At 34.0% G+C, this 15,085-nt stretch overlaps 1 protein-coding gene across 2 annotated transcripts in view; it reads left to right on the top strand.

Moving 5' to 3' along the window:
• Positions 1-15,085, top strand: part of LOC117780447 (polypeptide N-acetylgalactosaminyltransferase 2) — a 32,301-nt gene that overhangs the window by 1,692 nt on the left and 15,524 nt on the right. For both annotated transcript variants that reach the window (XM_034616984.1, XM_034616985.1), the window contains exon 2: positions 78-303. In XM_034616984.1, the coding sequence (XP_034472875.1) occupies positions 217-303 (87 nt within the window). In that variant the 5' untranslated portion in view covers positions 78-216. The remainder of the gene's footprint in view (positions 1-77; positions 304-15,085) is intronic.

Genomic DNA, 15,085 nt, shown 5'->3' with positions numbered 1-15,085 from the left:
TAAGTACTGCAATTTAAAGCACGTGTTGGTTATGTGTAATTAATGATTTAATTAAATAATGTTTCTGCTTTATTTAGTGAAATACAACGTGAAATTATTGCCAAACCAAACAACAAGAAACGCAACCATAAATTCAATAATAACAATAACAACTGAAACAACAAAATAACGTCCGTAGGAATAAAATAAATAAAGAGAGAGAAACTCAAACTCAACATGCGTCGCAACATTAAATTAATTGTCTTCGTCAGCGTCATTTGGATGTTTGTAATGGTTTATTACTTTCAGTCCAGCACTGAAAAGGTATGTGAATCCCAATTGAAATTGATTTGTTAATATAATTTCCTATCCAAGACACCTCCATCCTTGTTTCCCTCTTATTATTATTATTATAATTATTATTTAAGTTCCAACCTCTTCCGCTTGATGTCCAAACATCATCAAAGTATGCGTATGCAGCTTGCATAGTAATTATTTACCAGCAAGCACAGCTACCTGACATTAAACTACCTGTCTTTTCTTTGTTTTTGTCCTCTCTTTCTATCATTACCTCTATCTCTGACTCTGTGCACATAATTAACCGCACGTATACGGCAGATAGCAAGTGCAGAAACGCCCTGTGCCGCCCACCAAACTGCGTATCTCTACTTTCAGTTCGCTTGGCTTATATTTATACCCTGTAATCAGATAATCCGCAAAAATGGGTAGCTTAAACAGAAACAAATTGTTGTAAAATGCAACAGAATGCAGATCTAAATACTTAATTTTTCATTTTCTTATTTACAAACACAATAAACTATGGTATCACAATTGAGTAGACTGCAGGGTATGTCTTGCTCGCTTAAAATCTATTTGTTTTTATATTTTCTTTTTTATTTTAATTAAACGCTCTGTTTTTTAGTGCTGACAGTTGTGACAGTTGCACATGTCGTATGCGTAATTTCAAGGTAAATTGGGTCATCCGATTGTAGTGCTCGTGTTAAGGCCGAAACACAACTGCCTTAAGATGTAATCCAAAGCAACTGTCAAATATCATTGGGTAATCTCTGTTATCGTTATCGATAAACATATTGGCAAAAGTAAATGCAAATACTACTATGATTGTCCTTTTAATCGCATAAAAAATGAACAACAATGATTTCATTTTATTGAACATTGTTTGTCAATTTATAAACTAATTGAATGACAGCAAAAAACTTTTATCAACTGTCATCAATCATCAATAAAAATACAACATCGAAATCATAGTTATCAATCTACAAACATATGTTACATATGTCACAAAAATATATTGGATATTTTAACAAGAACAAATTTAACATTACATTTCATTAAATGAAGTTAGCAGTCGGATATTTTTTTAGTGTTGATAAGGGATGAAATGAAGCGATGTAAAATAGTATAGGAAATGAAACTATAACTATGAAAATCTTGTACAAAATTGCTTTTTCAAATTAATCTACTATGATAACGTTTATACGTGTAGTATACTATCGACAGTTCGAGCTTATCAAAAATCAATGGTGACAGTGATAAATCTGCACTTGAAAGTTGTATACGGAGAACTTTATAAATCTTGAAAATCTTGAGATAATCCGCAACACGAATCAATTGTTCAATAAATAAACTGAATGCTCATAAAAAGTTTTGGGATTTTTAACAACGAATTTTATGGATTGGAATTGAAACATGATAGATAAATTCGAAAGAGTAAAATACCTCACGAGTTTTGAAATGCTCCAAGGAAAAAAACTCAATCACTTTGACTGGATTTCCGGCATATCCTGCAGTTTCCCCAAAAAATCAAGTTTATGTGGAAAACGATATAAGCTAAAGTTGCAGTTGCAGTTGCTGACGATGTTGTCGTTGTGGTTGTTGCAACTGAGGTTGAGGTGGTTGTGGAACTGAGGTCAGGCAAAAGAGCTTTCAGTGGCTTTTGCACAGACTGATAAATTGTACTCACACATGTATACATATATGTACGTATATCATTATAATCGGCTTTTTTGCCGCTGGTTTCGCTTTGTCCTTTTATATTTCAACACTTTTGGCCTCTTGTTTTTGCAATAATTATAATTTGACTCAATTAAAAAAATCATTGCAAAGATCAAAAGTGTAATTAACAGCATATTATTGAATTACTTTTCACACTCATTACCATTTGCTTACACGTACATATGTGCGTGTGAGTGCAAGTGTGGGCTACACTAAGTGTGTGCATGTGAGTATGAGTGTGCTCGTTGTCAACAAAATGGCGCCTACGGCCTCTTTTTTCAACAGCTTTTAACAGTAATTTACAGTTTTAAAACATGCACAATTTAATCACTTCCATTTGCTGCAAAAAATAGAGACATATTTTAAAATACCCTTTGAGAGGGTATGCAGATTTTGCTAAGAAATATATTTGTAGATTCCAGTCTAATAACTGGATGATTATTTGAGTATTATATCAGACATATAGAAATGTATATGTTCATTTAATTCGAATTTCAGAAAAGAAATTTCTAGATTATTAACAAAGTCCATAAAATATGTTTGGAAAATGTATTTTTTCTGTTCCATTATTTACAGCTTAAAACTGCACTTAACCTATTCGGATTTTGAAATATAACCCTTTATCTTTCCGAAAGGGTATTTAGGACTCCACAATTAATAAAATTCCTTACTGCTGGTTTTTATAACTGTTTATTCGTTTGCGCACGCTTGCATTTTATGTGACAGATATCGAATGCAACCTCTATATATAGCCCCCATTCATGTACCTTCATGTCAATTACCGACCCGGTATTGTTGCCACCCACACAAATTGTCTTTATACATTCATAAGCACATGTCCAATGAATTATATATTTTTTGTAGAATTCCAATCCATTTTGCTAGCAAATAATTTTAATGCTGAACAATGCGTAGCTCGCAATTGTGAAAATAAATAGATTGTCGTATCTGAATGAACAGATTTTTATAAATACACTCTGAACATGGAATTAACAGGTTGTCGCACAAAATAAATAAATGAATAATAATCTCTATATTTTTTACTAATTGCATTAAGTTTTCGTTTTGCTGTTCAGGCCACACTAGATTAAAATGGCGAGGCTTTAACAGTTATGGAGACAAACATATATACTCGTAATCAGGATTTACATTTGATAAAGCTGTACGATTTCTATAAACAGGTTTTAAGATATCTCAATGTCCTCATATTCCCGACCAGCATTCCCAAATACCAAAAAAGTTTGTTAATTTCAAACTTTCGTCAAGGGAAAGTTATTAATGAAACGCTCAGTAAGTGTTAATGAAAGCATAATCGTATACTGATCAACCCAATTTGTCATTAACAGCGGGCTGTTAATTATGCAATAGATTTGATAATCAATTATAAATATTATGCTGAGTAAGACATATGAGCGTCTTTTTGTGCACATAGATAACAAAAGCAATTTCAAACTGAATTCAACTCAACTTATTTCGAATCTCTTCCCACACACACATACACACACACTTAAGCTAGCTCTGTCCCAAATAACATTTTATAGCTTATATGCAAATGTCTCCCATTAAATATGGAAATTCTTTGCAAGTATTCTCAAAAGTTTGTCAAAGCTGAATTTCAATTTTCGCACACTCAAATATGAGGCATCATTAAATCAAGTTTTATCTAGCTTTTTTCTTTTCCACAAAAAAAATAAAAATAAAATAAAATAAAAAAAATATATAATGAAAGAGTAATATAACCAAATACCCAATAATATTCGCAATGAAACGAATTTCAAGTTCAACTCAAATGCTTTCAAATACCTTTACGCATCGGCGATTCGATTTATGGTCAGAGCTGCATATCATTCAGAGGGCGGGACGAAGTCTAAGAGAGAGGACGATAATATTGCTAGATACTTGGCAAAAACTCTAGTTGCGCATTGCGTGACATTCAGTTACGCTCTGTTTAATACCCAAATGACAATATAACGTGCTGAAACCGAAAGCCAATATCAAATAAACTTAGATTTCAACAGACGACAGAGACAATTTTATGGAGAACGAAACGGAATGCCCTAAACTGAGTTCTTAAAATAAGTTCTGCAACGAATCACGCAACTTAATTAGCACATTTACCAAACAATTTATTTAACAATCTTAGGAGCATCATACAATATTGTTGCTTTTATAGAGTAGGTTTGATGTCAAGGGATCGTTTTGGGGATAGGTAAGTGTAGTAGATAGATGTTTTAAGAACATCTAAGTTTTACTATAAATGTTTAGATATATACTTATTCTGATCTAAGTTTAAATTTGAATACAATTTGTTAAAAAGTAAAGAAGTTTTTCAAAGAACTGCCTAGCACAGTGTATTGCAGTGTATAATGATGTTGAACATCTGCAACCCGTATCCTCCTAGATTCAGGCCTTTAACATTTATTTCAAAGTCACACACAAAAAGTCATTTAAAATAAATCCAAAAATACACGAATTAATTAAAACAAATTCTTGCATTTTTTAAACAGGTTTTTCTCTTTTTCCTTTTTTATATGTATTCAATAGAATTGAATAATATCGAAAAGACATTTCCAGTTTAGGAAGGTCTGTATATCTAGGCAGAGACTAAAATGAGGATGAGGTTGAGGTTGACACGATGACACGATGACTCTGTTCTGTTGCTTTCACAAGCAACTAACATTTTCGTCAGCCACTTTGACAGTGAAGAGACTCCTCCTATCTGCTCCACCCACAATTTCTACAAGTTGGGGCATCAATTGTGTAAGTGGATGGGAGGAGAGCAGTAAAATCAAGTAAACTTTAGCATCTGCTTTTGTGGAATGGAGGGACATTTGGCATTTGACTCGCTTTGATTTAGAATGAATAATTAAAGATGTTTATCGGTTGGCCGAACTCAAAGCAGATGACGTTAGCTGTTGGCCTTCTTTTTGTTGATGTTGTTGTTGTTTTACTAATTCCAGTGGCTAACAACAACAATGAGACAACTGTAATGACAACAAAAACAAAAGTAAAGGCAGCTCGCTTAACCGGCTTTTGATACAAATTAAGCAGCAGCCGGTTTACAGTTGCTTCGTCCCCATCTTCACCTCCATCTTCATCTTTAGCTGTCTCTTCTCTTGCCAATTCCACTTCCATTTTCAGCTTCCCTTCCCCCTCCATCTTAAGCCATATTTGGCTGCCAGCTGTTGGCTCGATTACGCAATGTAACCCAACGCATCTCTGCAAGGTCGCCAGCTCTTGGCTTAATAATTTTTATTGAACTCAAAGCCTCTGCCCCGGTCGCAATCCCTTCTCCCCCTTTTTTCTTAGTCTCATTATTATGATCTTTGTTATAAGCCATCGACTGCTATCATTAATGTTTGGTAGATTTTTTTCATCACTTTCAATTTCAATTCGCTGATTTTTATTGTTATTTTACAACTTGTTTGGAGCGGCTGCTGTTGCTGTTGTTGTGGCAGCATGTCGTGTGTTTGCAACAACAACAACATCAATCCAAATCCAAAGTAGAAACTGGTTAAATTGAGATAAATGTTAAAGAGTTGCCAGTAAATGCCAGCGGCAAGACGTTTCGGGGATCAAGTCTAAGGCTCCAGTAAAGCGTTTAGGTCAAGGCAAATCGCCGGCTAAGAACTGAACAAAATTTAAGTACTAAGGTTCTTAGCTGAAAGACATTAACGGGTTACCTATATAAGCCAAAAACTAATACTTAAAATTCAAAATTAAGCTATTTTTTAAAAATATAAAATAATTACATTTGGAATGAAATGGAAAAATAAGTTTTAGTTTTGAATTACACCCCAGCTTCCCTTTCTCGAATCACCCTTTTTTGAGATAGAGTTTAGCTTATGGCGACTTCGACTAAAGAAATCTTGTTTGAAATTTATTTAAAAACATAGAACATATCCGATTAAGTCGGTAACGGAAGCATTAAGCAGAAACAAAAAAGATTGCACTTAATTGGGCATTTTACCGATAGTTAGGTCATAGTTGAATATTAAACTCATCAATATATTTAAATATATTGTGGAAAGATAGAAAGCCATGAGAAATTTCCAAAGAATCGAAATTAGAGAAATACAAAAAATTTCGAATATAATTCTAAATATATTAGCCTTTATGAATAAATACAAATTTACATAATTTCAATAAAAATGGTTCGCAAAACTATCAATCATATGTTTCGGTGTAGTGAATGCTTCACAATCATCAGCGATGAGGATGAAATCGTATACAAGGAAAATGGAATCGTTGTCATCAACAACGCCAGCAACATTATGTTGCTTCCTACAATGGAGGTGAAAACTGGCGTGAAAATTCAACCCGCTATATGTTTCGAGTGTCAACATCTGGTCGGATATCGTTTCGAACAGAATTGACTATATCCAGATCATCAGCAAAAGATTGTGCTACAAAGGCGACTGTTGAGTATTCTCAAGGATGAGGATAAATTTTCGCCACCAGGACTACATTAAAAGAGGAGGATGAATGATATTCAAGGGGGGTATCTTTTAGAGAAGACAGTACTTAGTTTCCAATTTTTTCCAATTTTGTTTTTACTTAAGCTTTGTTACGTTCTCTGTTTGGTTATAAGTTGATATTTTACAAATTTACAATCTAGACAATTGTTTTTTTTTTCAATCTATTTTGTAAACATTACAATTCAAGAAAATACATTTGCATTTCCATTTGCCTTTATTTACATATTACAAATTTCGATTTGCCATTTGTTAAGGATTTTGTAATTTTCTCATCAATTGTACAACAATCTTTAGTAGAAAACTCGAAGGCTGAAAGTAATCATCTTTATATACCCTATAGCAATTGAAGTTGTATCAACATTTGTAATAACATTGTGATAATCAATGCAAAAGAAAGGAAGACGTCTCCCATATTTTAAAGAATATAATTATAATATTTTTTTTTTATTTAACACAAGGATTGACGCAAACATTTTGGAGATGTATTATATGTATGTACAACAATTTATAAGATCATCTCAGAGCTGGACTTATGGTATCTCGTAGTCGAGCTTTCAACCTGTTATATAAGTATAATTGACTATTTGACATTGAAAGCACTCTTTCTTCAATTGAAATCTCCCCGCGCTCTTTTCTAATTTTCTGTTTTCATATTTAATGTAACGTCAAATGATAAATCGGCAAAAAAAATTTTATGTTTATAACAATTGATGTATATTTTGTAAATGAAACTAGTCGGCCGGTGCTACAGTCAAGCATAGTCGACTATCGGAGACACCGTACTTTTTATGGCATAAACTAAAAAATGGAAAAAATTAAAAAATACTCAGTTAACTAAATTTATATTCTATCATATTGGTAACATTGTCTCATAAAACATAAAAGATTTTTATACTAAGACTTGATTTTCGCCCGTTCGGTCCTATGACAGCTATATGATATAGTGCTCCGATTTGAACCAACTTTGGACAGGATATATAAAACCAATTGTTATGCATATTTAATCAGTTTGGTTACGATATCTCAAAAAAAAAAAAAGTTTTTCATGCTAAGACTTGATTTTCACTCGATCGGTCCTATGAAAGCTATATGATATAGTGGTCCGATTTGAACCAACTTTGGACAGGATATATAAAACCAAGTCAAATGCTTATTGTATCAGTTTGCTTTAGATATCTCATAAAACAAAAAAGTTTTTTATACTAAAACTTTATTTTCGACCTATTGTAACTATGGACGCTATATGATATAGTGGTCCGATTCAAAAAAGAAACAAACTGGATCTGCCTGCAATATTGAGGAATCTACATACCAAATTTGGTGTCACTAGCTTTTCAATTGTTCTTATAATTTGGATATGTAACTTTTTTTTTCGATTTGCTTGCGATAAAGGGGGCGTGGCCGAATTTTGAAACAAACTTGATCTGCTTGCAATATAGAGGAACCTACATACCAAGTTTGGTGTCTCTATCTCTTAAAGTCTCTGAGACCTAGGTGCTCATACAGACGGACAGACAGGCGGACAGACGGACAGACAGACGGACAGACAGACAGAGAGACAGACGGACAGACGGACAGACGGACATTGCAATATCGACTCGGCTATTGATGTTGATCAAGAATATATATACTTTATAAAGTCTCCCACGCCTCCTTCTGCCTGTTACGCACATATTCGTTAAAACGAACCCAATAGACCCCTGTATTTTTTTAAGTACGGGGTCTAAAAAAATTAGTCGAAGAAATATCAAGAGACAGAGACGGATGTTAAATTCAACTAAACTGTGAAATAAGATATGCAACTAATTGAATGATACGCTGCTTTTTTTGATCTTTTTTTTTTATCTCTTTTCCTCTTCGCTATGATAATACTGCATTCAAAGCGCTTGCAGTGCAAATTTTAAGTGCTTCCAAAAATGAACAGAAAAAACAGTATAAAAGAAGCCAATAAGTCAAGCAAACTATGCAGTGTAAACACACCTAGACACACACATACTTTAACACACATTCACACACTCATACTGTCAAACACACAGCCTCAAAGCACGCCAGTAGCGATAAAAAGTACAACTCGCAGCTGCACAAAGCGCAGCAATAGAAGGAGTACTTAAGTGGAAATGAGCGACGAACAGACACCCTTTGAAGTAATTTAAAGAACTGATTGATGTAAATTTAACTCAAGTGTCAGTCGTAAATATAAAGATACTTTTGAACAGATACAGACTTATGTGAGCTATTCTACAAAGAATATTTATATTTACATTTAAATATATGTTAATCTGCAACGTTACATTTTGAATGTTATTTAGAAAAATTATATTATTTATTTATATTTTGTACTTGTTGTTAATAAAAAAAATTATAACGCCTTCTGCAATGATATAAAAAATTTGATAAAATTATCTAATGTATCTATGTAGATAAAATATACTTTTGGTCAAGATCATTATACACAAGAAATTGATTTACAATTTATAAATATAAATTTAGCATCCATCTAATTCTCAGAATATAATTAGAAATGTCGCCATTCAAATTTGTCCATTAAACCGAGCATTTTTATTCTAATTTCAACCGTATATTTTCGTCGTCAAATATATAAATGTACTTTTCCTACACGTAACATACTCCTCTGATATTTTGCAATAAATACACGGTATGCTATAATAAAAAAAAAAAAAACAGGAGAAGCTGCTTTGCAGGAGGTGAATGCCACTGCTTAAGTGGCTTAAATGGCCAAGAGTCGCGGCTATATTTGACTTTTTTCAGCTGAATGGGAGGGAGATGGGGAGGACAGAAGCAGGAATGCGGATAGAGGGAGGGACAACTCATGGTCATGCACAAAACGAAGCGATTTGGGGGGAATTCGAGTTCGAATTTGAATTGTGTTTTGTGACTTTCTCAAATTGTCGGATTTTAGTTTTTTTCCACTTCTTTTTGTTTTTGGGTACTTTCACTTACGAGTAATTTGTATTTTACCCTTATCTTCATTCTTATTTTGTTTTATTTTTATTTCTTATTTTTATTTGTATATAAATGATTATCTTGAAGACATTTAGCTGGCGTTTTAATGGTGAGCACATCGAGAGGGGGACAATTGGCCCCATTGGAAACATGCAACGTGAGGGAAAGGTAGAAGCCATTGTAAGCCAAGACAAGTTAAAATGTCAACATAGCCAAAAAGGGCAACTAAAAAAGAGAGGGAGCGAGGAAGAAGAAGAAGAAATAGAGGGAGACTGAGAAGCGTGCGAATGTCGTTAAGAGCAGAGGCAACCTTTTGGCCAAATCATGTGCATCCGGCTTAAATGTTTCTTAACGTTGGCCAGGCAGTTGGTGGACTCACTTAAACAACGCAATGCAAATGCCATTAAATAATAATTATTTAACATTGTATTGGTTATTGTTATTGTTGTTGTTGTTTGTATCTTCATCTTGTTTGGTCAGCAGTTTTTGTGTGTTTTATTGTCCGTGGTTTCACTTTTTTTATTTTTGTAATCGCTGCAAGTGGCACTTTACAATTTTTCTTTGCCCGGTGGTCCCCTCTCCTTTCCCCTCTATCTTTCTCTTTCACTCTCTGACTGACTGTTAACTGTGTGTTTGTTTTAACTTGTTATGGTAGTTGCCTTTTTGACTTTGTTTGTTGGCATAATGAACTTGAACTTTATGACGCAAAACACGTTAAGTGAGTGATGAATGAGCAGAGGGGGAAAAGGGCAAGGGAGGGAAATCGACAGAGAGGGCGCACTACAAGTAACACTTTATGTTGGATCGGAGTTTCGAGCTATGTGGGTCATACACCGGATTACTTTGCTACGGGATTTTTATGGGCCTTTATAGTGTTGTACTTGTACTTGAGAGTTCTACTAAAATGCACTCCATAAAGCAGATGTCGTGAAATGCGTAAGGCAACTCTGCTGAAACTTTTGGGAATAACTTACAGCTTACTTGTCCATACTTAAAGTGGATACAAAAAAAATGAGCAAGCAGAGCAAATAAAGTTTTGATGGATGGAAATTAAGTTAACATTAGCAGCACATACTTAGTTAAAAGATAGGTAGATAGGTATAGAAATAAGAACAAAGATATATCTTTCTTTCGTTTTATAGATATTTATATAGTTAAATAATTATATGGATACAAGTATTTTACAATTATACAAATAAATAAATCATGGTCAGAAAAAGAAAGATACTGCATTTTTTGTTAAATAAATTGTTAAATTAATATTTTATTAAAGCTGGAGTCTGCACGCAAACGTTTTGGCCAATGTATTATAGTTATTATTAAAATTTAAAAATTAATAAATGAATACTAAATAGTATTTAAATGTTTCTCATTCAATCAATCAATAGTTAAGGCAAATAATCTATTTTCTAGCCTACTGTGGACTATCTCGCTAAATTAAAATTATTTTCAGGACAACTCAGACTGTATTTCCATGACAAAAATTACAAAAATGAAATGAGAGTTAAAAAAGAAAATGAGGAAAATAAAAGGGGAACAAAAGGAATGAAGTGATCCGGGGGTTGGAGAGCGAAGCAAGCAGGGGACAGAGCCCCTAGTAAAATAAATATACACTTGTTTATATTTTATAAAATTGACAACTTCAGAAATTTAATAAGTACAATTTTGCGGATTGTAAAAGTAATACTCGTTTATAACGCTAAGCTGTGTAATTTCAAATGCTTAAGCGAATATATAATTGAAATTACCTTACGTCAAAATTATCCTATTTTCTAGGTTCTTATTTTAGTTTTATTAAACTAAGGCAAAACACAAGCATCTCCTTGAAATTTTTCTTACGTCACAATCGCACATGTACTTTTTATTTTATTTTCTTGTTACTTTACCTTATGCAAAGGATCTTCAATGTATTGTTTACTTCAAAAGGGGACAAAGATAAATTTGTCACTAGCATGTAAATACTTCTCTATCATTAAAATATTCTAATTTTTATTATTCTTTGTTGCGCATGTAGTTTTCATTGTGTAATCCATTAAGATTCTTAGCCCGAATAGCCCCAGCGTTACCATATGGTACCACGCAATAGACATTTACTAAAACTTAGTTTTTAGACAACATATTAACATTAGACAAACTTAAATATGATACTCTATGAGTAAATTTTTGTCTCTAACTGATAAAAAGTTGAGCTAGCTAATCGAAAAATGCTCATTAAGTTGCTCACTATATTCTGCAGTGCAAAAAAAACGGCTTTTGGCAATTCGTCACAAGTAAATTTAAATCGTTTAACTAATTTTAGTACTGAACTATATGCATGCACACATCATTAGAATGGTAAAATAATGCTCTTTATAATTATGAACAAATTTCGGAATAAAAAACACTTTTTCTCGGTAAATTTACGCTTTACTTTTTCCTGTTACCATATAGTAACGCTAGTACCGACAGGGTACAGGTTTATTCCATACATTTTACTCGCGTTTCGGTACTGTTTTATTCATAAAATATGATTGTTCCTATGACAACTATGTGATATTGTAAGCCGATTTGGTCAGGATGTATAAAACCAACTTAAATGCATATTCTGTGAGTTTGGTTGAGATATCTCAGAAAATAAAAAAGTTGTCCATACAAATGGTGAATTTGACCCCGATTGTTCCCATGACAGCTATGTTTTTTATATACTGCACCGATTTTAATCATATTTTAACTCTTTCGCAAATTTTCAAATTTTGTAGTATTAAAAATACCCTGTCGGTACTAGCGTTACAATATGGTAACAGCCGAAAAAGATGTTCCTTTCGATTTACCTGACAAAGACGAACAAAATATTTTTTTTTTCAATTCAGTGACCTCAAATTTATCAGTCCTGAAAGTCTCATAAAGAAACTCGAAAAAAAGTGGCTCAGGACGGCCCCATTCTTTTCTAACAAAGACGTACATAATTGAAATATAACTAACATTTTGAAAAAAAGCCAAGACCGTTAGCTCCTAAATTAAAGTAGCTAGTAATTTAGCTCATTGAATGTTAAATCGTGAATATTAAATCCTGTTTAAGCAAAACGCGGCCAAAATGCAGTTAAATAAAATATTAAACATCATTTGCAGCAGCTCGCAAATAATTGCTAAATCATTTTAATGCGGCATATGCGGTCGATTTTGTATTTATCCGCATTTTGTCCATTGAATCAAAGCTAATTACAATATAATTAGCTCGTGAAATAAACATTTTGGGAGGTAAATTTTAATATCGATTTTAACTGAAATATGCAAATGTGTTCGTTCACAGTGCGAATACCTAATAATTGTGACTGACAAGACATGGCCATAATTCGAACTATAAAAAAGGCAATATCTACGGTTACATGCAAGAAGTGTCTAGTTTAATTAGAATACGTCACACTTGCCGTCAGATACATTTGTATCTGTATCTGTTATGCTCACATATGGGCTTTGTTTATGTGCGGCGGATGCGCGCGTTTGGCAATATTTCGCTTCTATTGTTCTTGTTCATTTTGCTGTTGTTTTTGTTGTTGTTGCTGTTTTCGTTGTTGCATGCAACCATCGAATGTTTGCTCGAATGTATCTTTATATTTATGCGAGTGTATCTGTATCTATGAGCTCAGCGCTTGACTGATGAGCGAGTGAGCGTGTGGAATTGTCTGGTCGCCAATAATACTGGACCGATGCCCTTCACTTCTGTTCAGTTGATGCCACATCTGTGCATTGTGCTTCATCATGAAAATTCTTTTCTCGCCTATGAGTCACAATACATAACAAACTGCATGACGACATACAGTTATAGATAGAGATACAAGTGAGCGTTGCCCTAATGAATGACCCGAATTGAGTAACATTTGATTGCTGAGTATTTTACAGAAATACTAATGAAACTCTAATGAGTGCCCGAAAGTATTGAGAGAGTTCATTTTGTGGTGCCACTTCATCAACAGCTCTGCTTAGGCTGTGGCATGGCCTTAATTGATTCTTTGCCTCTGTCTCTGTTTCTGTTTCTTCCCGCTCCACAATGAGCAAGAGGCATTGTCTCTGGACCTTAAATTTATGCCAAGCGCTTCAATATATTTCATGAAGATCTCTTGCAGCAGCAGCAACCACAACAGCCAGTGGCAGTGGCAGTTGCAAGCACTTAAGCAGTGCAGACACACAGTGAAAGAGATAGAGAGAGTGAGAGAGAGTCACAGTCACAGTCATAGTTACAGTGGCAATTTGGACACACTCTAACACACACGTTGCATGCAACAGCTGCCACTGTTGCTGTTGCTGCTGTTGCTGCTGATGCTGCTGCTGATGCTTCGGTTCCTACAGCTACTACTGCTATTTATGCAACATGCAATTTATTGCAGCCTCTGTGGCAGTTACTTCAAATTGCTACCCAGCCACAGCTGCCCCAACTGCCACACACTACACTTACATACAAACAAACAACACCCTGCAATATCATTCACCGTGTGATAAAGTCAAGAGTTAAGACTGCAAAGGATAATAAGGATAATATTTTCAAGTCAAGCAGATTGACGGAAACTCAACAGAGCTTAAGCAATCAGCTGCCAGCACTTGCCCCACAGGTTGCCACAGGGGCGAGGTGTGCTTTGATAGTTGTCAACAATTTCATTTCATGCTGAAAAAATCTCAAATTGTATAATGTTTATAGCAAAACGAGTTATGTGTTATGTATCTTACAGTGATTGATGACATAAAAGAGTCTAGAAAAATAACATGAGCTTTAAATTCTATTCTCAATTTTAAAAGATAACCCTTAGTGGAACATGGAATGTTCAATTTATTTCAGATTCACGTGAATTCAAACAATTTTGGAAAACTGTTGCATTCAATTGTTCTGTCTTGGTCCGAGCCATAGACTCACTCAGTATCTCAATTTTAAAAAAAACTTTACCCTCATTTGCAAAACGAAGAAACTGAAATTATATTTTATACATTTACAAAATTTTACATTAAAAGTAACATTGTACACGTATTTGTAGAAACTACCACAATGGGTTGAAAAAACTTTACATGTACTTAATTTTTCGCGAGCTTTAGTCACTTTTTATGCCAAAAATAATCGACACACATTGGCCCTCATTTCGCCATAATATCTCACCTAAGTGGAAATGGGTGATATGATTGCGAGTTGAACGTAAAAAATGTGGGTAAAAACAACACCCTCAGGTGAGAAAACAGTAGACAAATGTAAGCAAACATAATTTCAATTACTTACACCGTTGTGATGCAAGTGAAGGCTAAAAGCCTTGCAGCGGTTGAAGGAAAATTTTTGGTCTAATTTTTTGGCTTATGCCATTGCCAAAGAGCGAAAAAGACAAAAGTTGAGCGAGGGAGACGGAGAGAAGAGGAAGCTAAATCCTCAAAATGAGGGTTATTTAATTGAGTTTGGCATGTAAATTAGCAAGCCGAGAAAAAAGCCCACAAACTTGTTTGTTCAGCCATAGCCAAAAATGAAGGCTGAATGAATTTGAGGCAAGACGAGTTAATTGACAGCTGCAACAGCAACGAGTACAGCTGTAAGCTACTTGGCCAGCGTAAGATAGGAGGAAGCTTTTTGCCATGTGACTTTGTTGCCCCATCGCTGTGAAGATGACACACACACACACACACTCAAACATTTGCTA

Source organism: Drosophila innubila (genome assembly GCF_004354385.1).
Source record: "Drosophila innubila isolate TH190305 chromosome 2L unlocalized genomic scaffold, UK_Dinn_1.0 4_B_2L, whole genome shotgun sequence".
NCBI classification, from domain to species: Eukaryota; Metazoa; Arthropoda; class Insecta; order Diptera; family Drosophilidae; genus Drosophila; species Drosophila innubila.
The sequence above is the reverse complement of the archived record's forward strand: the minus strand, read 5'-3'. Positions and strand labels throughout refer to the sequence as shown.